The 25,795-nt window shown below is 63.3% G+C and overlaps 1 protein-coding gene across 2 annotated transcripts in view; it reads right to left on the reverse strand.

Annotated features, from left to right (window-relative positions):
- Positions 1–1,092: 1,092 nt before the first annotated feature.
- The window catches only part of PITPNM2 (phosphatidylinositol transfer protein membrane associated 2), a 56,411-nt gene continuing 31,708 nt past the window's right edge, over positions 1,093–25,795 (reverse strand). Inside the window, exons 2-25 of one of the 2 annotated variants that reach the window (XM_056131369.1) lie at positions 20,043–20,210; positions 15,858–16,072; positions 14,940–15,061; positions 14,270–14,497; positions 13,001–13,315; positions 12,609–12,704; positions 11,428–11,532; positions 10,631–10,701; positions 8,855–9,102; positions 8,531–8,720; positions 8,319–8,447; positions 7,559–7,752; positions 6,609–6,787; positions 5,183–5,353; positions 4,930–5,058; positions 4,229–4,393; positions 3,635–3,783; positions 3,317–3,433; positions 3,086–3,202; positions 2,867–3,015; positions 2,581–2,730; positions 2,158–2,341; positions 1,544–1,672; positions 1,093–1,453 (exon numbers count right to left, since the gene is read on the reverse strand). In XM_056131369.1, the coding sequence (XP_055987344.1) occupies positions 1,130–1,453; positions 1,544–1,672; positions 2,158–2,341; positions 2,581–2,730; positions 2,867–3,015; positions 3,086–3,202; positions 3,317–3,433; positions 3,635–3,783; positions 4,229–4,393; positions 4,930–5,058; positions 5,183–5,353; positions 6,609–6,787; positions 7,559–7,752; positions 8,319–8,447; positions 8,531–8,720; positions 8,855–9,102; positions 10,631–10,701; positions 11,428–11,532; positions 12,609–12,704; positions 13,001–13,315; positions 14,270–14,497; positions 14,940–15,061; positions 15,858–16,072; positions 20,043–20,120 (3,954 nt within the window). In that variant the 5' untranslated portion in view covers positions 20,121–20,210 and the 3' untranslated portion in view covers positions 1,093–1,129. The remainder of the gene's footprint in view (positions 1,454–1,543; positions 1,673–2,157; positions 2,342–2,580; positions 2,731–2,866; positions 3,016–3,085; positions 3,203–3,316; positions 3,434–3,634; positions 3,784–4,228; positions 4,394–4,929; positions 5,059–5,182; positions 5,354–6,608; positions 6,788–7,558; positions 7,753–8,318; positions 8,448–8,530; positions 8,721–8,854; positions 9,103–10,630; positions 10,702–11,427; positions 11,533–12,608; positions 12,705–13,000; positions 13,316–14,269; positions 14,498–14,939; positions 15,062–15,857; positions 16,073–20,042; positions 20,211–25,795) is intronic. The other variant, XM_056131370.1, reaches the window with a different exon arrangement.

Below are 25,795 nucleotides of genomic sequence, written 5' to 3' on the forward strand. Positions count from 1 at the left end.
CGTCCCCGCCTTGGAGAAGGTAGGAGTGGCGGCAGAGGGGTGCTCTGGGGCGGGCGCGCCTGGCCGCCTGCCCATGAGCTTACAAAGCGAGCTGTGGCTTCTTAGACTCAGCGTCAAAATGGAATTGGCATTTAAAAAAAAAAAAAAGACAAAAAACCACCCCGAGTGTGTCCCACCCATCCCAGAGTAGAAATTGGGTGAAAATCATGGGTGTTGGGTGAGGCAGGGAGCCCGTGACCCCTGCACGGGCAGAGGGCGGGACCCGGGGACCCAGGGCCAGGCCGGACTCCATCACAGTGCTGGACGTGTCACGGGGAGGGGCTGCACTTGGAACTGAGTTAAGAAAAAGAAGCAGCCAAGGATCAAGGATCGCTCATTTAAAAAAACCCGCATAGAAATCAGATCCGAGAAGTAGAAAGGTGTAGAAACGCGGGGGAGGGGCGCGGAGGCTGGGACTGGACTGGGGCAGGCGAGGAGCAGGACCCGGCTGGGCCCCCTGGCCCCCAGCAGCCTCCCCACCTGGGCTGTGCCGGGGGCTTGGCTGGGGCCAGGTGGCTGGGACGCTGCAGAGCTGGAGCTCGGGCTTTGCCCCCCCACTGCCCATGGCTCTGCTGTCCGGGCCCTTCCAGGTGGCAGTAGGTCCTGGGTGGGCAAGGTTGACTTTTCATGCACGTCCACGTGCCCATAGACAGAAGATGGTTGTGGGTCTCTGTCCAGCGTCAGTGCAGACCATTGAGGTCCAACAGTTGAGTGACTCGTGCTAACAGAAGCAGGCAGGACCCCGGTCAGAGGCGCGGCCGAGTGGGAGGGGGTCAGGGTGGACAGTGCGTCGGGAGGGGGCAGGCTGGGCCCAGGCCAGTGTGAGGCACCTGTCCAGGGTGTCTTCCCGACGGGGCAGCCCCTCCATCATCCTGAGTGGCTTGTCCCGTCAGCCTTCGTGACCGCTGGAACCTCTGGTCCCAAGGACGCAGGGTGAGGCTGGGAGGGCTGTCGGCGGCACGTCCCAAGTCCTCCGTGGGGGCCCCGGACAAGCGTGTCCCCAGCCGACCGTGTGCGCAGGCCGGGCCGCCGGGCGGGGCTGGCTGCCCTGGCCTAGCACCATGGAGACCACAGCGCTCCCGACGGGCGCCTACTTGGGGCTGGCGGCGGTCCCGGGCTCCGGCCTGCCCGCTGCGTTGCGGCCCCAGCAGCCGGCGGCCATGCTCATGCTGCGCTGGCCCCTCTGCTCGCCGTCCGCCTGGCTCTGCGGCCGCTCGTGCCGGGCTCCGGGCCCGCTGGGCTGCGCCGAGATGGTGCGGAGCAGGTGGTTCCGGGAGCGCAGGAAGTCGCCCTGGCCGGGCAGGCCGAAGCTGCCCTTGCGCAGCGCCATGCGCGTGGCCGTGTTGCGCGCCGGCCGCGCCCGGTGGTTGTACTTGAGCTGGGCCAGATGCGCCGCGTAGCCGTCGGTGATGAACTGCCGGGGGATGGCCGGAGATGAGCGGGGCGCGGCCACGGCTGCGGCCCTCGCGGGGGCCCCCGGCGCCGTCCCCATCTGCCCACTCACCTGGCACTGCTGCTGCAGCTTCTTGGTGGGCCGGCCCACGATGTAGATCTGCATGGGGGACAGGCTGATGGAGCTGTAGACCGCCACGTCCTTGGTGGACCCGTAGGCCGCGTGCACGCGCAGGTGCAGCTGCGGGGGAGCCAGAGGCGGGTGAGGACCCGCCCCGCCCCAGCCCGCCCGGGGCTCCGCCCCCAGGGCGCCCTGCCCTATCCACAGCCCAGCGCCATGCATAGCCACGCCCCCGGATCCCGGCCCCACCCACAGCCCCGCCCCATGTGCCCCGCCATGCATGGCCACGCCCCCTGCACCCTGCTGTCCACAGTCCGGCCCCATCCCCTCGCCATGCCCCCGCCCGCCCGTGGCCCCGCCCCCAGGGCGCCCTGCCCTATCCACAGCCCCGCCCCATGCAGGCCACGCCCCCTGTACCCTGCCCTATCCACAGCTCCCACCTGCCCGGTCAGTCCCCTTGCCGCCCTGCTCCAGCCACAGCTCGGCTGCATACTGGATATGCCCCTACCCCGCCCCACCCCACCCAAGGCCATGCCCCACATACCCTGCCTTATCCCAGCCCCGCCCCAAACCCATACAGGCCACTCCCTCTGGCCACGCCCCACCTCCGAGATGAGCAGCTTCAGGAAGTTGGCCTTGTGCCGCAGCGGGTCATGGACCAGGCCGTCGCAGAAGGACACCACGCCATGGGGGAAGTTGTGCTGTGCCAGCCACGCCACCACCCGCTGCTTCTGCATGTCGGGCCGGCCCGTCACGTAGATGATGAGGTAGCCCAGGTCCTGCCAGTGCCTGGGGCAGGAGCAGGCCTGTGTGTCCAGCTGCCCTCCTCCCCATCGCTGTCGGGTCAGTGTCCCCTTGGACCAACGCCCCGCAGTCACCACGGGGCCGGCTCTGTCCCGCGCTCACGTCCTGGGCAGGTGCTCGCAGGCTGCCTCACCAACCAGAGCCCAACCTGGTGCCCAGGCCACCGGGGGCTGGTGGCGGCCCCTCACACCAGGGAGTCCCTGGGCAGCACCCCCGCCACTCACCGCACCACGTCCACAGCCCCGGCCCGCACTTTGGGGTCGCTGCCCATGATGGACACGCTGGCGGCAAAGGAACCATCGATGCTGAAGACCACAAATTCTGTGCCCTTTGGCAGCACCGTGATGTAGCTGTCCGCGAAGGTGTGGTCGCCCCTGCGGGGCAGCGCCTCAGCATTCACGCCTGCTGGTCGGCACCCACTCCTGCACCCGCGCCCCCTGGCACCCCGCCCCGCACTCCTGCATCCGCGACCACGCCTGCCCCCCCAGGGCTCCCCTGCCCAGACCCTACCTGACCACCATTTTGATGGGGTAGACGCCCACGCCCAGGCGCTGCGCCTCGGGGATGGTGTAGGAGACGCGGCCACTGCTGCTGGTCACCAGCGTGTCCAAGTACAGCCACTCCCCCGAGGGCGGCTGCAGCATGATGTGCACATCCACCTGCCGGCCCAGGCCCAGTGAGCAGTGCCCTTCGCCCCAGCCACAGGGGGCCCCCTGCCCCCAGCCTCACCTTCTCCCCAGTCAGCGTGACCATATCCAGGGGCCCATACATGAAGCGGCCGGTCAGCACCTGTGGGCCGTCCTCATTGGCCAGCGCGTCATTGACCCGATGGTTGGCTGCCACATTCTGGGGGAACAGGCTGGTTGGGGCTCGGTGGCGCCAGGCTCTACCCCGATGGGAGCAGGAGTCCAGCACGGCCACGGGCCCCGGAGGCAGGCTGTCCCTTGGGCCTGGGCTCACCCGCAGCTTCACGTGGGTCCGCCGGCGCTGCCACTTCTCCCTGGGCTTGGAGGGCGTGAACACTGACACCTCCTTGCCATCGAGCTCCAGGATGCTGGAATTGTCATGACGCATGACCTAGGGGGGAAAGGGATGGGGGGGCTTCTCAGCCTGGGGCCCTGCCCGACACCAGTAGCCCCAGAATCCGGAGGAGTAACCCTAAGGGTCGGGTGGGGGGGAACACCAGCCCACCCCAGTTCACATCTGTCCTGCGGGTGTGCTGGCCCGGTGGCCCATATCAATGCCCAGGGCTGGCCCTGTCCCCGAAGGCCCAGGCACCTGTCTCAGCAGGAAGGAGACCACATCCGTGGACTCCCAGTAGCTGGCGTGGAAAAGGTGGGGCAGGGCCACAGTGGGGAAGGCCATCAGGGCGTCCGGGCAGTAGAGGGCGTAGTCGAGGCGCTTCTGGCCCCACCACCTGGCTGCGACTGCAGGGGAGGAGGAAGGAGGGCCGGAGGTCACCTGGCAGAGGCCACATGGACCACGCCTGGCCAGCCCCCAGCTCTGTGGAGTGACCCCACCTGGCTTCCTCCTGGGATGTCTGAGAACCGCACCCCTCCCCCGGTCCCCTGGTTAGGCCTCAGCAGAGGCCGGTGGGCAGGGGGTTGCCTGGGAAGTGAGGAACCAGTCAGAGGGGGGTGTATGGACAGGGGACAGGTCCTCGTGACGTCCAAGCAGGGGAGGCTCCTGGCCTGCAGGGATGGGGCCGAGGGGGCCTGATGCGGGGAGAAGTGTGGCTCTGGGGCCCCGAGGAGGCAGGAGCCACAGGGAGGCCGGGCCTCACTGCCCAGAGCCCGGGAATGACAGCGAGACTGACCCTACCCCCCACCCCTGTCTCGTCCCACAGGTGCTACCGGCCGCCTGGGCACGCACTCTGGGCGATGCTGGATGCCGTGTAGCTCTCGGCCATGCCCGACACCTGGCTGGCAATGCTGATCTCGCTGGCCCGGCGGAAGCCACGGGGGACGGGGGGCGCCCCGGGCGAGGAGGGGGCCGCATGCTCCTGGAAGACTGTGTTGTGGGTCTGGAGTGCGTCCGCTGCAAGGACAGGGACAGAGAATCTGGGTCAGAACCTGGGCTGTCCCCCACCCAGCAGGAGGAGGGTGGGCCTGTGTGCAGGAAATAAGGCTTCGGGGCCAGGCGGCAGCCCAGACAAACACAGACGCAGACAAGGGGGGGAAGCAAGGCACAGGCCCGGCCCCCCACTCTTCCTGCCTGGGGAACGTAGCCTGCTGGGTCCCATGGAGTACAGAGGGGCTGCTTCTGCTGGGGCTGGGTGGAGGCCCCCAAGGTGACGGGAGACGCCCCAGATGGCATTTCAGGGTGCCTAGATATACTCAGTGAGCACAGGCTGATGCCCAGGTTTCCTTGGCAGGCTTGAGGTCTCACCTCATCCCTTGTCACCCCTGCAACCTGACAAACTGGGACGGTCCCCTCCCAACTCTGTCCCAGGGTACGGAAGGCACTAGAACACGCCTGGGGACAGGTCCGTGCCCCCACGGCCCCCAGACCCGGGGACGGGGGTTGTCCCAGAGAAACGGACAGAACACACGTGGGGGAGGGGCGTTACACACACTCCACGCCGCCCGGGCCGGGCCGGGGCGCAGGGACAGGGATGCTGGTCTCCAGGAAGCCGTCCCCGGATGGGGCCGGGCCAGGGGGTCCCTCCAGGACCAGCTGCGGGTGTCTCTGCACGGTCTCCACTGGAACAGACGAGGAGAGAACAGGGGACAAGAACAAGACACTCACGCCGCAGGACGAGACGAGACGGACACACGTGGCCAGAGCCCACGGGGTGCCCCCCCACCTGCCCAGGGAGGGGCTCACCCAGCAGCGCAGAGCAGCCGTCCCCCAGCGGGTAGCGTTGGTAGCGAGGGACGCTGAAGGGCGCTAGGGCGTGGAAGCGACGCTCCAGCAGGGGCTCCAGGCGCGAGGCCGAGGGGTCGGCGGGGTGGAAGAGGTTGTACACTTGCTGGCAGGCGGGCCGCAGCTGGAAAACTGAGGGGCCCCAGAGGATGGTCTGGAGCAGCCCAGTCTGGGGAGAGCCCGGGAGTGGCTGTGGGGGCAGGGCGGGCCCGGGCTATCGGGTGCCCACTTTCTGGATGGGAGTGAGGACGGACAGTGTGAGCATGGACCCCCGGGCCCACCACCCACCTACCCACAGGGAGGGGTGTTGGGCCACATCCAGCAGAGTCCTGGGCACTACACGGTTTGCCAGGGGGCCTGTGCCAGCTACCCACCATTGGTCTCTGTCTGGGATTTTTTTTTCTTTTTGGGTCACACCCAGCAATGCACAATGGTTACTCCTGGCTCTGCACTCAGGAATTACTCCTGGCAGTGCTCGGAGGACCCTATTGGATGCCGGGAATTGAACCCAGGTCGACTGCATGCAAGACAAACATCCTACCCGCTGTGCTATCACTCCAGCCCCTCTGTCTGGGTTTTTGCTTTGGAGTTCGGTGACGTGGTTTTAATGGTATGAAGGATTCTAGTTCTGTCGCATTATTGCATCTTTCAGTGTCTTTTAATGGAGAAGCTCTAATGCTGGTAGTAAATGTTTCCAGCGGAGAGCAGCAGTCTAGCAGATAGGCTTGTCGGCCCCTGGCACGGCTATGCCCCTGGCAGGCTGGAGACACAGGTGCGGCCAGCCATCCCCGGTGAAGCCCCCTAGGGCCGGCTTGGGCTCTGGCTGCTGCTCTAACACCCTCTGTGGCATGTGCAAAACCCTCCTGGCTCACACCCTTCCTCCACCGTGCTCCCGACTCAGAGCCCGTCACTCCTGCTGGTGCTTAGGGGACCAGGCGGGCAGGGCCAAAGTGGCTTCCTGCATGCAAAGCCTCGGGCTCTCACTGCCCTCGCTGGATTTGTGTGTGTGTGTGTGTGTGTGTGTGTGTGTGTGTGTGTGTTTTATGATCAGAGTTTAACATCTCACTCGCCCCACGTCTGGGGTCTCTGCTCTTCTCTCTGCACAGTGAGCACTGGCTGAGTGGGGCCAGCAGTTCCCCCCCGCTGCCAGGCTCCCCTTGCCCTGTTTGTGGTGGCTGGGGGACGACTCCTGGAGCCGCAGGGCTGAGGCCCCCCCCCCCCACCGAGTCCAGCGCCCTCCTTATGGGGAGATGCTGGGTGCAGCGCTGGGCTGTCCTGCCTCAGCTCTGGGGTGCTCTGGGTGCCATTACCAGCAGGTGGGTGGGGGTGGGTGGGTGGTGCAGGAAGGGCCCGAGGCTGTCCCAGCTGCCCCCGGAAGAGCCCTCACCATCTAGGGCGGGGATGACGGTTTTCCTCAAGGCCAAGACCAGCCCCAGCGGACACCCGAAGAGGAAGAGGTCGGCAATCTCGAAGTCAAACTTGCTCGGGGTGCCGGCGCCGTCCAGCATGGTGGAGCTGCTCGAGCGGCGAGCGCCCGACTCCTTCCTCAGCACCCCTGTGTGGAGGCTGCGGGGGAGGGGGAGAGCTCACAGCCCGCCCCGAGGGCCGGCCCTTCCCTGGCTTCCTGAGCGAGGTCTAACCTGGTTCCATTCTTTCTTTCTTTCTTTTTTTTTTTTTAAGCAGAGCCCGCGTGTAGGCAAGAGACATCCTCCTACTACAGACTCTGCTGCTTCTCTGTAGCTCACACCTGGGAACACTACATTTTTTTTTTTTGCTTTTTGGGTCACACCTGGCGAAGCACAGGGGTTACTCCTGGCTCATGCACTCAGGAATTATTCCTGGCGGTGCTCAGGGGACCATATGGGATGCTGGGAATCGAACCCGGGTTGGCCGCGTGCAAGGCAAACACCCCACCCGCCGTGCTATCACTCCAGCCCCTATTTCATTTTTTATCTTTCAGTTTTGGGGCCACATCCAGAGGTGCTCAGGGCTTACTCCTGGTGGTGCTTGGGGGACCCTGTGGGGTGCCGACTCTAACTAGGTGACGGGAGCACGCAAGGCCAGTGCGTGTGGCTACACTATCTCTCTGGCCACCGCACCCCGCGTGGTCCTAGGGTGCACCTGGCTCGCTATGGGAGGGTCCCTTCTGACGGAGACTGTCCCAACACCTCTGACCACCCTGACAGCCTCTCCGGCTCCCCAGGCCAGGACAGCCTGGCCCCTCACGCACAGATGGCCCTTGGTGTGCAAGGGACAGCAGGGTCACCCCAGAGCCATTCTCTGGTAAATGAGCCCCAGCGCCCGGCCACCCGGGCCCGACTCTCTGTGGCTGCCCACCTGGATAGGAAAGCCTGGTGCTGCTGGATGGTGTCCAGCTCGTATGTGGACGAGTCACTTCTCTTGCGGGGCAGCTGCCTTTTGGGGTCCTCGGGGCCGCTGCTGTGAGGGATGTCGACGTTGCTTCGGCTCAGGTGCCGGCTGCCCTCCAGGCTGTTGCCGCTGGAGCAGCCCGGGGCCAGCAGGTCCGTGTCCTGGAATGACCCATGCGGCTCACTGCCCCAGTGCCGGAAGCTGGGGCCCAACCGGGCAGCCTGTGCTCCTGACCTCGACGGGCTGCATCTTGGTCCAGCCCCAGCTCTGCCTGCAGCAGAGAGCATGAACTCCCCGCCTCCACCTGCCCCAGGCTCCTGGGCGCTGATCCGCCCCAGGCTGCCAGTCAGTGCCTGCAACCTGTGCCCACTCCCTCTCCTATTTTTTGGTAGACTTTTGGGCCACACCTGACTCTGCTTAGGGGGACCTTGTCGGGTGCCCAGGAGCAAACTATGGCATGCAAAGCCTCCAAGTTGTATTAGGTCTCCATACAGCTCGGCCTGTTGCTGCGGCCCAAGTCTGCAGCAGTCCACTGCAGGGAGAGCAGCTGTGGTCTGGGCTGAGTGGGCGTGGTCAGGGCTGGGGGTGTGGTCTGGACTGGGGGAGTGATGGGACTGAGTGGGGCACGGTCTTGGTGGGGCGGGGTCTGGGCGGGGGTGTGGTCTGGTTTGGGGGCGTGGTCAGGCTCTGAGCAGGGCGTGGTCTGGTCTGGGGGCGTGGTCGGTACCTGCACACTGGCCACGCTGGCCACACTGCCGCGGCGGCTGCTGCCCTGGCTCTCACACAATGGCTGGTTGCTGTGGCACAAGGCGTCAAATGCCAGGACGCCGCCCACGCAGTCCCCGATCAGGCAGACCTGGGAGGGCAGAAGCGCGAGGCCTGAGCGACCACCCCTTGCCAGCGGGGTCCACGGTGTTCCCCCGCCCCTGCACAACGCACCTGCCCACTGAATGCGGCGCCCTCCTGGGACTTGATGAAGTCCCCGTAGGCCAGGTTGGCCCGCTGGATCACCGTGGCCACGGCGTCCTGGTACTGGGGTGCAGAGGTGGCCAGCAGGGGCAGCGCTGCCAGGGGGATGTGGTCCTGGCTGCTGGACAGGCAGCCTTCGTCGTGGCTGTAGGGGCTGAGGCTGGGGAGGGGCCGGGCATCAGGGGCTGGCCTACAACCCGTAACCTCCGTGGGCCCCCACTCTGGTTCTGCCACCTCAGGACAGGGGCCTGAATGTCTGAAGGGGGGTCCCAGTGTGGGGCCAGGGTCACTTACTTGGAAACGAGAGCAAAGGCGTCGGAGCAGACGGGTGGGCAGGGCACCAGGCGGATGGCAAGGCGGCCCAGGGCGCTGGGGTAATGGACCCGCACTACGGAGTCGAAGACGGTGGCCATGGTGTTGGCATCGCCCTGCTTGGAGCTGGGGTCCCCGGCGCCCGTGTCCAGGAGCGTGCCCCCATGAAGCACCAGCAGCAGCACGTGGATCTTGGAGGGCGTGGCCACTAGTGGGGGGCTGGCCTCATCCTGTGCGGGTGGGGACGACTGTCAGCGCCCTGAGACTCAGCCCTCGCCCAGGCCCCATCACCCGCGGGAGGCCTGTCTCGACTGGGGGCTCGTTCCCTCCCGGGATGCCAGGGCAGGCCTTGCTCTCCCGAAGCCAGGCAGTCCTGGGTCAAGCAGGGGTGGAGTGGGGGGGAGGGGCAGGGCTGCCGCAGCTCCCTCTGTGAACCCCCTGCCCGCTGGGCCCCTTGCTGCCCTGTGAACCCCCTGGTGCGTCGTCCAGTCCGGCCACCCTTGGGCTCTCCCGATCTCTAGGGCCCTGCCAGCAGGAGTTCCTCAGACAGGCGGGGGTACGGATGGGTCTGACCCCGCCAAGTGGAGGCAGGCACAGTGGGCAGAGCGAGGTGGTGGCCCAGGACACACCCCTCACACCTGCTGCCAGCACCCCAGCGCCCCGAGTGCCGCCCCTCTGATTCTGGTGGGCAGAGGACTGAAGACGAGGGGGGGGGGGAGGTGGGAAGATGGTCTGAGGGGCTCAAGCCTATCGGGGGTCCATGCGGGGAGGCTGGCCATGGGTTACGTGGATGACATGGAAGGCAGTCAGTGGCAGGACCCCCAGGGTCCAGGCAGAGGCTGGAGAGGGGGTCCTGGGGGCTCTTGCAAGGCCACTTTGCAAGGCAGGCTGGTAAGTGTGGCTGAAGGCGGCTGAGGGAATCCACTGACTGGCCACGGGCTCCTGGGTTTGGGCAGAGCTCGGGGGTCTTACCACCAGCTCCACACCCAGGAGAGCCAGTGACCAGCGTCAGCTTCCCAGTACCGTCACAGGGACAGACGGGGCCTACGGGGGCTGCTGGGCCCCCGCGTGGGTCTGTCCATGGGAAGCCAGACTTCTGGGGAACCCTGGGACCCCTGCTGCCTTCCCACCAGGACTCCAGGCTGAGTCGGGTCAGGGGGCGAGCGAGCTTGTGGGGCAGGGCCAGGGCCCGGGGCATCAGAGGGCATCGGGACAGGCGGGGTCTCAGCCCCCGGGGCCTGCCCCCTCCCCGATCCAGGGCCGGTCCCCCGTCTGTCAGCCGCCAGAGATGAGCGCCCGTGTCCCTGTCAGCCTGTCTCTGGGCGGGCTCGCAGGGGGCTTGAGCCCCCCTGACATGCCTGAGCTGTCCCCCCACCAACGGCCCTGACCGGGGGTGTGAGCTCCAGGAAGGAAGCCCCTGGGACCAGGCACTGAACAGGTTTTATTGGCTCGGAGCCGCCGCGGGGCTCACTTCGGCCTGGGCGCGGGGCGGGCCCTCCCCTTCCGGCTCACACTCTTCAGGCACCGCAGGCAGGTCGGGCCCAGGGCGAACGTCCTAGTTCTGATCTGGAATTTACAAGTTGATTCTTTTACTTCCTGCATCTGGAGCCGGGTCGGGGCTTCCTGGGGGACCTGGGGGGTGCGGCTTCCTGTGGGTCCTCAGGGACCTGGTGTGGTGCGCAGGACGGAGGCCCCGCCGGGTGGGACAGTCTGCGGGCAAGGCCTGTGCCCTCCCGTCTGTGCCCGCCCCACACCCACCTCCATGATGTTCAGCTGCTCCACGCTGGAGAGGACCCGGTACTCGGGGCTGCTCTGGCAAAACAGGCCGTCTGCGGGATGGGGGGCGTGAGAGGCGGGGCATCGTCTAGGTGCTCACACTCCCGTGCTGGCACCCTGTCCTCTCACACACACTCACACTCACACACACACACTCACACACTCTTCTCATACACACTCCTCTCTCACACACACACTCCTCTCAGACCCACTCACACTCCTTTCACACACACTCCTGTTTTCTCTCTCACACACATACACTCCTGTTCTCTCTCACACATTCACACACTTTCTCACACGCTCACACATACTCACACTCCTCTCACACACACTCATACTCCTGTTCTCTCACACACACTCTCACAAACACTCCTGCCCTCTCACACATACTCACACACATGCCCCTGCCTCTCACACACACACCTGTTCTCACACACTCACACACACTCCTGCCCTCTCACATATACTCACACACACACTCCTGCCCTCTCTCACACACTCTCACACATACACCTCTACCCTCTCTCTCACACACACATGCCTGTTCTCTCACACTCACACACTCCTTTCCTTTCTCTCACACACACACTCCTGTTCTCTCTCTTACACACACTCATTCACAAACACATAAACTCACACTCCTGCTCTTACATTCACACTCACACACACACTTTCCTATTCTTTCTCTTACACACACACTCAGATATACTTGTGTTCGCACATATACAATCACATACACACACCCACACTCACACACACCCCCTCCCAGAGCCAGGTACCCTGTGTGGTCTCGGGCTCGGGGCCTTCGATTTTGTCCATGAGGTCATTGGAGTCCCACTTGCTGATGTCCTTGGGGTACAGCTCCTCGGGGTCGGACAGGTCCTCTGTGGGGGAGAGAGTGCTCAGCACCCCTGCGGGGTGGGTCAGGAGCCTGGACCCAACACGTCCACCTTTGCTCACCCTACGGGAGAGTCAGAGCATCCTCCTTCTCGAATGTTCCCTTCTCCTCCTGCCCTGGCTGTGTCCCCTGAGGGGTGTGGGATGGTGTCTCCTCCCCCAGGCCCCTGTCTGCACCCCTTCCTGTGTCTGCCGGGCCGCGCGATCCTGGACAGCAGCAGGATGGTGGGGTCTGCTCCTCCCGCCTGGGGCAGGCCTGGCTCCCTGCACCCTGTTCCTAAGGTCCTCATGGAGCCATGGGGGGTTACCTAGACCCCAGAGGGGACCTCAGAACACAGGAGACACAGAAACCCCCGTTACCGGTCCTGCTGGGAACTGGGCGCCTCCCTTCCACCTGGCCACTGGGCACTCAGGCCTCCTGCCTTGCAGGCAGCCTGTGCGCAGACTCTGTGCAGACCAGCACTGCCGGGGCCTGTGGGCAGAGGGGCTGCCCCTCCCCAGCACATTCTGCTGTGGGCTCTGCCTGGTGGGTGGGGCCTCAGGCTCAGGCACGTGTCTTTGGTCCAGGATTGGGGGGAAACAGGCTCACTGGCATTTTCTAGAACAGCTATGTCAGAGGGTAGTTAAGAAAAATCCCCCCAAATCAAAATCAGAGGGTTTTTTGGCTGGAGGACAGTGCCCGCCTGGGGTAAGGCACTTGCCTTGCACGCGGCCCGCCAGGGTTCGACCCCCGGCACCCCATATGGTCTCCTGAGCCCAGCCAGGAGCGACTCCTGAGTGCAGAGCCAGGAGTCAGCCTTGAGCACGCTGGGTGTGGCCCCCAAACCAAACAAACTACAAAAAGATGGTTTGGCAAAACTCGAAAATGCCCAAAGTTGGGTTTTTGTAAAGCTCCTTACCCGGCGCTGTTCTGGGCGGGGGTCCAGGCCTCACCCCTGGGCCGGCTGTATACCTGTAGGCGGGTGGGGCTGAGCCCCCAGACAGAATGGAGGGGTCCCACCCCTTCCCCGGCCCTGCGACCCCCAGGCTGACCCCTGGCCCCGTGATGCCGCCCGCCGCCTACCGTGCGCGTCGAAGAACTCCTCCTCTGAGCTCTCGTCCGAGTCCCGGGCAATGCTCTGCATCCGCCACTCCGAGAGGCTGTGGCGGGAAGGGCTGGCTGGAAGGCAAGGCCAGGCTGAGTCTGACACGCTCCTCCGGGCAGAGGCGGAGGGCAAGGGGGGTAAGCCAGGCAGAAGCTTCCAGAACCTTCAGGACGCTGCGGTGTGTGCGGGGACAGTCACAGGGCCTGGCTGTGCTGAAATGGGCGCGTGAGTCCCACCGAGGCCCAGGAGGTTAGGGTGAGTGGGAGAAGGCTTGGGCCCCCGGGAGAGGGGAGGCGGCTGTGTGGGGAGAGCCTTCCTGGCGGGGGTGCAGACGCAGGGCTCGGAGGCGGTGGGAGGGCGGGGCACTCACCTCCCCGCTTGGATGAGCGTGAGGACTTGGAGGACGTGGACCACTGCTTCTTGAGGCCGCGGCCGGCCAGGGGCTCCCCGCTGCTGCTGCTGCTGGGCTGGGGAGACTCCCGGGCCGCCCGGTCGGGGGCCGCCGTGGCCAGCTCCAGGGGCGCCGCCTCGTCGTCCTGGTCCTGGGTGAACTGGGCCATCTTCCGGGAGAGCATGAGCTGCGCCTCCTTCTCCAGCTCGCGGATGTTCTCCATGCTCAGCCCGAACCACTCGTCCTGCCAGCACCAGGCCTGCCTGTGGGCGCGCACCATCACCTTCCGCAGGCCTGCGGGGGGCGGGGGGGAGGCGCCATCAGCCCCACCGAGGCCTCCATGTAGCCACACTCACAGCAGGGGTTGAGGGAGGGCAGGCGCCACACCCACCACAGCCCACACCCAGCTGTGGGTGCTGCCGGGATCAAACGCACCAGCCCAGCAGCGTCCCCAAGGCCTGAGCTCTGTGTGGCCGACAGGGGACAGCGACGGGGGGATAAGACACTGTTTGGGGGAGGCGGAGCAGGTGCCCCACCAGGAGGACTTGGGCACCAGAGATAAAACTGGGGGGCCGAAGTGAGAGCACAGTGGGGAAGGCGTTTGTCTTGCACGCGGCCAACCCGGGTTTGATCCTTGGCATCCCATAGGGCTCCCCGAGCACTGCTGGGTGTGGCCCCAAAACCGAAGAAAGAAAGAAAAATGACTCCCCCCAAAAGCATGAAGATGAAAAGGGGGCCTCCCATCCCCAGGACCCAGCAAGAAGGCCCATGGCTTGTGCCCAGCTCATTCCGGGGGTTCCCTAGTCTGCAGCATCTCTGTGGCTCATTGGTTGCTGCCTGTAACGTGTCCAGGGTCCCTCCGCTAGCTGGGGCCACTGGCCTCGCCGGGGACTCTGACTCCTTTTGCTGCTACAGGTCCCCAGTGGATGACGTCTCCCTGCCCACGAAGGTGCCCGCTGTTCCCATGGACGCTCCCTGCCTGCCTGCTGGAGCAGAAATGCTGGTCCAGGACCAAGAGGGTCAGTGGTCAGGGCTGAGACCTGCATCGGGTCTCTGCCTTCCCTTACACCCAGTCGGGGTCACAGGAAGCTGGGGGTCAGAGGGGGAGAACCCAGGGTCAGCTGGGCAGCACCCGCCATTTCCCCGGCACCCCGCCCTAGGCGAGGCTGGCACAAGGGCCAGGACGCCAGGCTATCCCGGCTGCAAGCCCCGCGGGATGGGCGTCCGCGGGCGGGCGGCCGCGCTCACCCGTGTCGTGGATGAACCTCTCGATCTTGGACTGCATGCCCCAGTAGCGGAACTCCACCTTGCACAGCTTGTAGGCGCACATGAGGGGCAGCAGCCGCCGCTGGCACTCCTCGATCCAGTTGTCGGGCAGCGGCCCCCGCTGCGTCTTCAGCGAGTGGAACAGTTTGGGGTCCTCGTCCATCTTGTACTCGCCAGGGGACACAGGGTCCTTGACGATGTCGATCAAGTCTGTGGTGGGAAGCACAGTGATTGCCACCTCCACCCTGTCTTCAGGGGCTGCCCGAGCCCCCCTCCCAGTCTTCACTGTGAACCCCTGGAGGGGGGCGCCTGGCCACTTGCCGCTGGGCAGATCACGGGGGGCAGTGAGGAAGCCCCCGGGGCCCGGGCTGGGCAGCTCCCCAGAGAAGCCGCTTCGGCAGTGCCAGCCAGAGAACTGTGAGCCGGAGAAGCAGGGTGGGGGCGCCCCGGGCCTGGGGGTCTACCTGCACACGTGAGGGCGTAGGGGACACAGGCGGGGCTGGTGTTCTCACCCACAGCCCCTGCACGCCTCACACACCCCCCGCGATCCTTCTCTGGATAAGGGGGCTTGCAGCATGGGGGGGTCCCGGCTGCCTCCCCCCTGCCCCCGTGGCCAGCACCAGCCTGGCAGGGGCACCGGGCAGGGCCTCACCGATGGTCAGCTGGCTCTTCTCCACGGGAGACAGGCTGAACACGTCAGGATTTTCTCCGGCATCGCTTTTGTAGAAGGTCTCAATGTCGATGGAGAATTTCTCCACAAAGGGACAAGTGAACCTGCAGGGTCGGCCCGTCGGGTCAGGCGCCAGAGGGCTCTGGGGGCCCGCTGCCCCTCCCCCCCGGGAGAGCAAGGCGAGAGGGGTCAAGAGGGGTCCCTGCAAGGAGACAGGGCCGGCAGGGGAGCACACGTGCCACTCAGCTGCTGCCTCGAAGGTGCCCTGCCTGGCCGTGTGTGTGTGTGTGTGTGTGTGTGTATGTGTATGTGTGTATGTGTATTTGTATGTATATTTGTGTATATGTGTGTATATGTGTGTTTGTGTATGTGTATATGTATGTTTGTGTATATGTATGTGTGTTTTTGTGTATCTGTGTGTTTGTATGTATGTGTGTATATATGTGTTTGTGCGTATGTATGTATATGTGTGTATATGCATGAGTATGTGTGTATGTGTATGTCTATTTGTGTATGTATGTATGTGTTTGTGTATGTGTGTATGTGTTTGTGTGTACATGTGTGTATGTGAATATACGCTGTATGTGTGTGTTTGTGTATGTTGTTTGTGTGTATGTGACTGTATGTTGTGTGTATGTGTGTATGTGAGTATATGCTGTATGTTATGTGTTTGTGTGTGTTTGTGTGTGTTTGTGTGTATGTGATTGTATGTTGTGTGTATGTGTGTATGTAAGCATATGCTGTATGTGTATGTGTGTGTATGTATATGTGTGTGTGTGTGTGTGTGTGCAGCCTGGACCCCCTCCGCCGCCTCCCACCCCATCTCTTGGGGAGCCGGGCTGCAAGGGACTGGCCAGACTGGCCTCCTGTGTGGGAAGACCCCTTCCCCCACACGCTCACCGGGTTCGGGTGTAGGGGTAGGCATTCCAGGACTCCTCGACCACACGCAGGGCGGCCTTGGGCAGGATGGCGCGGAACCAGCCAGGGATGTGCATGCCCACGTGGTAGACCTTGTGCGTGTACTGCCCGGAGCCGCCAGGGCCGTCCGTGTATGGCCGGTTCTCCAGGATCTCCACACCGCTGCCCTCGCCGTAGGTCTCGTTCCGGCTCTTCTTCTGCAGGGCGAAAGCGCTGTGATGCGCGTGGGGTGGGCATGCCCACAGAGTGCAGGGCTGGGAGAGGTCAGCCCACCAGGCCGACTCCCCCATCCAGCCCCCAGAGCCTGGCGCCTGGGTCAGCGTGGAGCTGTTCCCCCACCCCGCCCCCAGCACCCTCGGCCCTGAGAGCAGCTCAACACAAGCACTAGACTGAGAGAGTCCGTTTGACTCAGCACTGCAGGCTCAAGCCGGGCCCCAGGAAGGAGAAACAGGCGCACGGGGTGGCCAGTGCCAGAAGCTGGCCTTGTGGAAAGCTGCTGTGGCCTCCCCAGAGTGGCAGAATTATGCAGGAAGTTTCTCATCCAAGAGTCGCAAGATCCAAAATCAGCCCTCAACGTCAACGCAAGAAGGGAAACCAAGGAAACTTCTCCACTGACAAAGACATCGAAGAACCCACGACTTAGGGTGGACCCAGCCGTTCCTCAGAATCACGGCACCCAGTGTGGAAGGTGCTGCTATGTTATGTCTCTCTATCTCTGGGCCACCTCCAGCCATGCTCAGGGCTGACTCCTCGCTTTGTGCTCAGGGATCACTCCTGGCTGTGCTCAGAGAACCATATGGGACACCAACGGGTTGAACCCGGATCAGTTGTGTGCAAGGCAAGTGTCCTCTTTCTGTATTATCTCTCCAGCCCTTCTCATTTCCTAAATAAAACTGACTTCAAAGAAAATTTAAGCAAGGGGGTAAAAGACTTGTACTTAGAAACTACAAAACTCTAAGATATTGCAAGAAACGCTAAACATTAATGGGCCAGGGTGATGCTTACGGTAGAGCACTTGCCTTGCACATCTGGTTCAATCCTTGGTGTGGGGGAGGGGAGAGAACAAATGATGGACCGACAGCTCCGTTCGTGTGTTCCCATGCTGGAGTTTTGTGCTATACAGACCCACGGTCCTGAGCAATCCCTACTCCAATCCTAGAAGTGTTTTGGTGGAAAGGGAAAAATACAGCCTAAAATTTGTCTGCATTTTCAGGGACCTGAGAACGAGAACAATCTGGAAAGCAAAGTAGAGGCCCAGGAGAGTGTTCGAGGACTGGCCTGAGATCCACAGGCCTTATGAGTTGTGTGGTCCTTCTGCTCCCCCAGGCCCCTGAGCACTTTTGGGAACCCGCAGCCCCTGCTCAGAGACAGAAAGCCAACACAACAGCCCGGAGCACTCACAACACTTTTGGCCAAATGACAGTAGTCGAAACAGGCTGGTGAAAGGCCCTGGGGGGTGGGCGAGGGCCTGTGACCCCCGGGAGCCAATGACCATTTATAGAGGGCGAGAATCTTCTCTACAAACGCTCAGACAAGCTCTCCCTGCACGAGAGAGATGCGGGTTCACCGCCTCCTACGGGAACGAGGCTCAAAGGCTGACATCTAAGAATCCAGACGGAGACTCGGGGGCACATCGCTTGACCCTAGATGTTGTTGTGACTGATTTTGGGGGGGTTCTTTTTGAAGTTTGGGGTGAGATAGAAGTCAGCCCACAACATCAAAAGCAACTTCTGGGACTGGAGCGATAGCATAGTGGGTAGGGATTTGCCTTGCACGTGACCGACCCGGGTTTGATTCCCAGAATCCCATATGGTCCCCTGAGCACCACCAGGAGTAACTCCTGAGTGCAGAGCCAGGTGTGACCCAAAAAGCAAAAAAAAAAAAAAAAAAAGCAACTTCCTGGCAGTGGGGGGTGGTTACTCTGGTCCTTGGGGTGTGGTGTGTTGGCCCTGGTGGTGGTAGGGGACCAGGTGGTGCTGGGGACAGAATTTAGGTCTCCTGCATGCAGAGGCTGCACTGAACCTGATGCGCTTCCTCTGGCCCCTGATGGTTCCTTAGACACAAGGCCAGCGTGTTGGGCTGCTAGCAGATGCGCTCGCCTAGCAGGTGAGGTCTGGGCCCAATTCCCGCCACTGCAGATGGCAACACACAAAAACCAAAGGGACAAATGAATGGTAGATCAAAAAGATAAATCAACCAAAGGAGAGGAAAAGTTAAAACAAACTTTTGATAGCACGTGTGTTCACTGAGGTGCTGAATACAGTAGCCAGGATGTGGAAACTGCCAATGGCCAACGCCAGATGGATGGGCAGTGTCCTGGTCTATGTGTGCAACGGAATACTACGCAGCCGTGGGAAAGACGAAATCCTGCCACTTGTAGCAACCTGCTTGGAGCTGGAGGCGGCAGGCTGGACAGAATAACCAGCGGGAGGAGGACCAGCTCCAGATGATGGCGCTCACCAAACAGGGAAACGCATCCCCCCCCAACTGATAATGAGACAGCTGTGACCCAGAGGACACTCTGGAGAAAGGAGGGACAGTCAGTACATGAGCACGTTGCCATGGAGAATGAATCCACCGGGTGACTCAAGTTCAACAGAGAACTCCTCCATCCCGAGCTGCCCGGAAAACTCCAACAGACGTTTCCTCAAGCTCTGAAACAGCCGCGAGCCCCCGGAGCCGCCCGTGAAAGGACAGTGGGTGGATGCGTGCCCCCTGCTACGGTCCCCGGCAGCTCCTACCCCCACCTGCTGGGAAACAGGGTCTGCACAGGTGCAGATGGAATGAAGGGCTCGACCCTGATGCTGCAGAGGGACCCCCAGCAGCAGGGGCCCTAGGCTGCTGCCAAATGCCCCTGAGCACTGCCGCGGTGCACCCCCAAATACAACAAGAGATCTGCTGGCACTGAGGCTTCTCCAGGGAGAGCAGACGGGCAGATCCAGACGACGCAGGAAGACGAGGCACTGAGGGGTGAGGGGCCTGCACCCCAGCCCCAGCAACCCCGGCCTCACTCACAACCCTCCTCCCTAGCCCCACGTGGCCCAGAAGGTGGGTCGAGAGAGACTGAGAGGAGGGGAGTCGGCAGGGGCCCGGGCACCTTGGGGTGGCCAGAGCTGCGGCTGCCAGCCTGCCAGGAACGGTGGGCGGGCACAAGGCAGGGGCAGTCAGAGCGGGCAGCACTCCCAGAAGCCCCTGGGTCTGGGGGATCCTCAGGCCCCTTGGCCTCTTTCCTGGGTCTCTGCTCCTCCTGCCTCCGTTACTCTCCCCTCACCGGGACCCTCAGCAGACCTGCCCCAGGCACCGGGCACATCCCAAGCACTGGGGAGGGAGGGAGACCACCTGTGATCTGGCACGCTACAGGCTGGGGGTCCGGACTCGCGGCCTTGCTCACAGCCCCGCAAGTGCCTGAAGTCAGACAGCCTCCCTGGCACCCCCTGCAGGCGCCTGGCATACTGCTGACACGGCCTGCTGGCCCCATGTTTTAGCCTTTGCAGGGGAGGTTTGGGGGTATCTGGGGGCACAGGGCCACACCTGGGGTTGCTCAGGGGACCATATGGGGGAATGGGGTGAGAGGGGGGTGTAGGGACAAGTGGGGGTGTGGGGGGGCTGGGGTGTGGCGAGGGTCCTTGTGCGGGACTGATGACCTCCCGAGAGGGCAGGGTGGGTGCCTGGAGGAGCTCAGAACAGGCTCTCCTAGAGCAGGGGGGAGGGGCCGCTCTGCTCTGAGCTGCTGACGGTGCCCAGCGGGACTCGGGATGCAGCCCGGGGATAATTAGGGGCCAGGTGGCTGGAGAGGGAACCGAGAGGCGCCCCTGAGGCCTGGCGCAGGGCATTCTGTCCCTGAAGGCAGGGCTGACTCAAGGGCCTTCTGGGTGTGGGGGGCTGCAGGGAGCGGCCACAGGGGATGGGCACCCAATGAGGCCAGGTTAGGAGCGGGGCACCAGGAAGGGCGGGAGGCAAGGAGGGCCCCAGGGACAGAGGACAGGGGTCGGGTCTGGCCACGAGCCCCCAGACACTGGAGCTGGTGGGGGCGGCTCAGGGTCCGGCTGGACTCCGGGCTTTGTGCTCCTGGCCTCTCAGCCTTCTGCCCTCCTCCCCTCACGGGAACAGCTGGTCGTGGGGTCCAGGCAGGTGCAGGGCTGCACGGTGCCTCCTGGCCGGGCCCACCTGGATCATGTAGAGCTGGGCAATGCGGTACTCCTCCACGGTCATCGGCAGCGGGATTCGGTATTCCTTTATGATCATCTTGGACGCGGCCTTCCCGCGGTGGGAGACAGTCGCTGGGGTGTCGAATGCGGCTGCCTACACGGCCATGACGGGATTCACCGAGGACCCCTGCGCGGGAGGACAACCGGGGTCACTTCCTGCAGAGGAGGTGGGTCCCGGAGCTCAGGGGGCCTGGGGGACCCAGTCTGGCCCCACCCCCACCAGCGCCCAGCCTGCAACCTGGAGACCCACATCCCCCAGAGGCCTCCGCTTCCAGGCGGGCTGAGGAGTCTCACGGAGGAGTGGGGTGGACACTGATCGGGAGCCGGGGCTGGGGTCCCCCATGCAGGGGCTGGCAGGGCAGGGGGACCCCGCATGAGCCGGAGCTTCCCCAGGACGTGAAGGAGGCAGCTGGCAGGGATGCTGAGCAGCCACTGGTTATGGGGAGAGGACAGGTGGACGGACAGTAGACATCGGACACAGGACATGAGAGACGGGGCGTGCAGGGGGCTGGGGGGCTGACACGGTGCCCCTGCTCAGGCAGGAGGCGGAGTCACCTTAGGGGGTGATGAGGCACAGTGGGCATGTGCAGGGGAGAGAGACCTCACACGGGGTTCGGGGGGAACTCGGGGCGGGGTGGGGCCTCTCCTCGAGGGTCCCCCAAGTCCCAGGATTCCCTGGAGCCCGGCACAGCCCAAAGGACTCCAAACGCTTCCCCCCAAAGTGAGTGACTCGGGTCTCGGGAAGCTGCTCTTGACACACACGGGATGGCCAGTAGGGGTGACCTGGTTTGATCCCCAGGACCCCAAAGGGTTCCCCGAGCCCCACCAGGAATAGTCCCTGAGCGCAGAGCCAGGAGGAAGCCCTGGGCACGCTGGGGAGGCCCCGAAACCTAATAAGTGAAACCGAGCAAACAACTATGCCAACGACCTTGTCACTAAGATGGCCAAGGGCACCCGCCCCGCCCCGCAGTGCCTGCCCCTGAGGGTCTAACGTCCCAAGGGACCGGAGGCTCCACACGCCACGGGGCCTGGGAGAAAGTTCCAGCAAGAGTATTCAAAGTGACCCCCACATGGCTGGACCCTAGGACTCAACGGCCAAGCTCAGCTCCTGGGTAGCAGTTAGGATGGGGCTGTGCCCCCCGACCCCACCATGCCCCTGACCCCACGGAGTCCCCAACCCCACCATGCCTCAGACCCCACCGTGCCCCCCCGGCCCCACGGTGACCCCAATGCTGCCCTGGTTCTTCACGCACAGGTCCAGCCCGGTGTTGAGACACACAGTCTGTCCCCACGATCCTGGTCCCCCAGGGTCCCCTCAGACCTCCAACCTCCCATGGGAGGTCCCAGAACAGGACCCTGAAACGACAATGTAACCCTATGAGGGGAGAGAGAAGCGGGCCCAGAGCTGCTGAGTGGGGGGCTCGTGGCTGTGCTTCCTCTCCCCTGCCCTGCAGTGCCCTCCAGCTGTTGCTCGGGACCCTCCCCATTGTCCTCCCAGCGGGAGCACCCACCTGCTGCTCCCAGGGAGAGGAAAGGGCTGTGGGGTGCTGGGGAGGCGCCCAGGCCGGAGAGAAAGGCAGGTGGGGGGCTGCTGACCACTGAGCCTGAGACCGGGTGGGCGCCCAGCCCAGAGCCCCCACTCCTTGGCCCCCGGAGAGCTCGGGGGGCTCCATCTGGCTCAGGTAGGGGGGTCCCCCTCGCCCGCGGGCAGTCAGGCCCACAGCTAGCAGCTACTGGGTCTCCACAGAGCCGCTGGCCACCCCTCGCCCGAAGGGGCTATAAAGCATGGCCCAGCGCCCGGGCACGGCCGTGTGTCCCCCGCCGGCCTCTGGACACCACATCAACCTCACTCCTGCTCCCTGCCCTGCATACTGGCCACCGGCTTCACTGTCCTGGGCGGCTTTTTACTTTCTGGGGAGACTTTCCTAGTGGCTGCGCGGGGAGAGGCGGGCGGGGGCTCAGGGCCGGCCAGGCAAGCACGAGGCCGTGAGTTCAGCTCTGGGTGACCCCGGCGGCTCCGACACTCAGGGGCTTGTGAGCCCCGTCTAAGGCAACACTCAGGGACTTGCGAGCCCCGTCTAAGGGCGCCCCGAGTGCGTGCGTGCGACCCCCGCCACAGCAGACATGGGGGGAGGGGCGCCAGGTACAGAGACATAAGCTGATCCCTCCCGGCCCCCCACCCCGCCCACCCGCAGCCTTAAACACGCTGCCGAAGGCTCGCGATGCACCTGCCCCCTCCCCTCCAGGGAATAAGAATGTCTCAGCACCCGACATCAACTCCCTAAGTGAAAGCACCCCACCCCAAGGCCCCCCATCCCCTGCCCGAGGCCCCCCATGCCCGAGACCCCGCCACTCCATGCCAGAGGCCCCCCAAGCCCATGCCCGAGGCCCCACCACTCCATGCCAGAGGCCTCCCCAATCCCAAGCCCAAGTCCCCTCACCCCATGCCCAAGCCCCCCAAGCCCATGCCTGAGCCCCCCAAGCCCATGCCTGAGGCCCCCCACCCATGCTCGAGTGCCCCAATCCCTTGCCCGAGCCCCCCAAGCCCATGCCCGAGGCACCCACCTCATGCCCGAGCCCCCCATCCCATGCCCGAGGACCCCCACCCCATGCCAAGACTCCTGTCACCAGGGCTCAGGCGGCTGCAGATGGCAGCGTGCTGCGCTCGGCTCCCGGCCTGCTCCTCTGAAGGTTATTTTTACTCGGAGCTGCTCATTTTCCGCGCGCGCTATTTGTAGAATCCTTGGAGACTCGGGACCGAGGCGCTGGTGGTTTTTGGAGGGTTTACACGCGGCCCCCGCAGGGGAGAGTCCCCAGCTCCCCGTGACAGGTGGCGGGATCCCACCCGGCCCGCAGTCGCCCCTGGGCCCCAGCCCCCCTGCTGGCCCCTCCCGCTCCCCTGCACACCCCCTCCCCGCCCCCCCCCGCTCTGAGGCTCATTTCTGGAGCACCAGCCACGGGATCGGGGGCCATGTCAGCCCCATCCTGTCTGTGAAGGTGCCTCCCCCTCTGGACACAACTCCCCCTCTCTAGCGGCCTGGACACTGCCCGCCTCGCCTGGGCCAACTCGTCCCCACCCACGCCAGCCCACTCCTCTCCTCGTCCCCAGTAAGGAGACCCAAGGTTCCCGGGGACTCAGGTGGGAGGCTCTGTAGGCAGCGGCAGTGAGACAAAACAAATTCTCTAAGTCACAGGCTGTCACTGTCACTGTCACTGTCCTCCCATTGTTCATCGATTTGCTCGAGCGGGCCCAGTAATGTCTCCATTGGAGACTTTAAGGGCTCCTATTTGTTTTTCGGAGGGAGGTGCTCAGGCCTCAGTCCTGGTGGGGCTCAGGAGAGCCCATTCACAGCCGGAGCCCAGACCCCGGTCTAATCCTCGGGGCCCTGCTTGTCTGTGCTCGGGCTGAGAGCCACAGTGATGCCAAGCTGGCTGACTTCGGAAAAAAACTAAAAACAGGGAGCGACTTACTGAATTGATGTCGGTCATTTCACTGAGAAAACCTTAGTTTTTAGCTCGGTTTTCTAGAGAAGGTGAGGGAGACACTGGGGGTTGGGGGAGGGGGGATCCAGGGTGGCTCAGAGGTGAGAAACACCCACCTCACGGGCCCCACCTGAAAGCTGTGTGAGCACAGAGCCCAGAGCAGGTGTGACCCCGGGTACCCATGAGGCAACAGGAGGGGAAACTTTCCCTTTTAGTCCTCGGTCCAGGGGCCGGAGCGATGATAGCACAGCGGGGAGGGCGTTTGCCTTGCACAGGGCCGACCCAGGTTCAGTCCCCGGCATCCCATTGGGTCCCCCGAGCAGTAATTCCTGACTGCAGAGCCAGGAGTGACCCCTGAGCATCGCCACGTGTGACCCAAAAAGCAAAAAAAATAAAGTCTTCAGGCTAGAAAGAAGCTTCGGGGGTGCCCTGAGGTGAGATCCCACCCAGCAAGAAGCCCCAGCCCTGCAGGGTGACCCAGATCACTGCTGGGTGTGGCAAAAACAGATTTAAATTATAATTTCAAAAAGAAGCAGGCCAGAGCAACAGGACAGAGGGTAGAGAGCTTGTCTTACACATTGACAATCACGGTCCATCCCTGGCACCCCATAGGGTCCCCCGGACCCCACCAGGAGTGAGCCCTGAGCACCTCCTTGTATGCCCAAACCCCCAAATAATCAGGTAGATAAAATTAAACAATTCTGGGTGGGGTGAGTGGGCAGTGGGGAGATGGGGTGCTGGTGGGCGCCCAGCTCTGCAGCTAGAGTCACCGACGCTTCCCTTTGACACACAGAACTTCATACAACATCCTTTTCCTTATCGAGCCTTCCCACCATCACACTCTCTCTCACGCCTGCGTTCGACTCTCTAACTCTCAGACGTGTCGTTTCCTCCCTTCGCTCTCTCGAGGCAGCATCTCCCGAGGCCGAGGGCTGCTTCTGGTACTTCTTTTCGGCGGTCCCTCCGTGCGTTTTCCTTGCTCCCGGAGCAACGGCCGAGCTCAGTGACTTCTGTCCGTTTTTCTCCCTGCCACTCATCTTAGATGCTCCTACCGTTGTTTTATTTTCTTCATTCTGCTTCAAGATCCCTTTCCCACCCTGAGTTGGCTGTTCCTGAAGACCCCCCCACAGTGGAAAGGCCGTAGGGATCTCATGAGCCCACACGCGGTGACCAGAAGTGACGAGAAACTCCCTGTAGCTAACTGATGGGTCAGCCAGAAGCCAGCCGGGACGCGGTTTGGATGCCATCCGCGGGTTTTATTTATTTGGTTTTGGTCTTTGGGGGCCGCTCCCAGCACTGCTCCCGGGTCTGTGCTTAGGGGTCCCTCCCGGGGGTGCTGGGGGGCCGGAACAGGCGGCCTCATGCAGAGTGGGCCGTTAGCCCCGCATGGGCTACCAGCCCCACGGTCTCTGGGGGCCACTGGGCTCACTCTGGAGTCTCCGTACAGCTGGACTGTCTGTGCTCTGTGCCTGTGTCCCTGGAGAGCCCTGGGGCTTCCAGAGTGCCCCTGCGTCGGGGTGAAGTGTGAGGGGGTGGTGGCAGGTGGGGGCACCCTGGGGCGGTCCAGCACCCGAGGGAGGCTCTGCCCTGCACCCTTTGCACAATCCGCAATCCTGTCCGGTGGAACTCATCAGCGACAGGGCCGGGGGTCGCGCCTCTCTGCTCATGCCGAGGAAATATTTGGTGGAGCAAGTGGGGGCTTGCGTGGGGGCTGCCCTGAAACTCACCCGGGCTCTGACTTGAACAGGGAATTGAGCTTGTTTACCCTTTCTTACACTTCTTGGTGTTTGGTCTCAAGTCTGCCACTTCCTCTTTGCTGTATTTGTCATATTTATTCTTTACCTGTTATCGGATTCATTTTTTTACTGACGTCTGTCTCTCTGTCTCTCTCTTTCATAAGGTGGAGGCTGTGCTTTATTTGCGTTTTTTTTTTTTTGCTTTTCTTTGGGGGGTCACACCCAGCAATGCACAGGGGTTACTCCTGGCTCTGCACTCAGGAATTACCCCTGGCGGTGCTCAGGGGACCATATGGGATGCTGGGAATCGAACCCGGGTTGGCTGCGTGCATGGCAAACGCCCTTCCCGCTGTGCTCTTGCTCCAGCCCCTATTTGCGTTTTTCTATAGCCAAACCCACAAGTTTTTTTTATTTATTTCTGGGCAGGGGCACAGATTGCCCCTCACCACCTCTGGCGCATGACTCGGCCCTGCCATGATGTCACAGCCGTGGG

This window comes from Sorex fumeus, unplaced genomic scaffold (genome assembly GCF_029834395.1).
Source record: "Sorex fumeus unplaced genomic scaffold, SorFum_2.1 ptg000087l, whole genome shotgun sequence".
Taxonomy (NCBI): Eukaryota; Metazoa; Chordata; class Mammalia; order Eulipotyphla; family Soricidae; genus Sorex; species Sorex fumeus.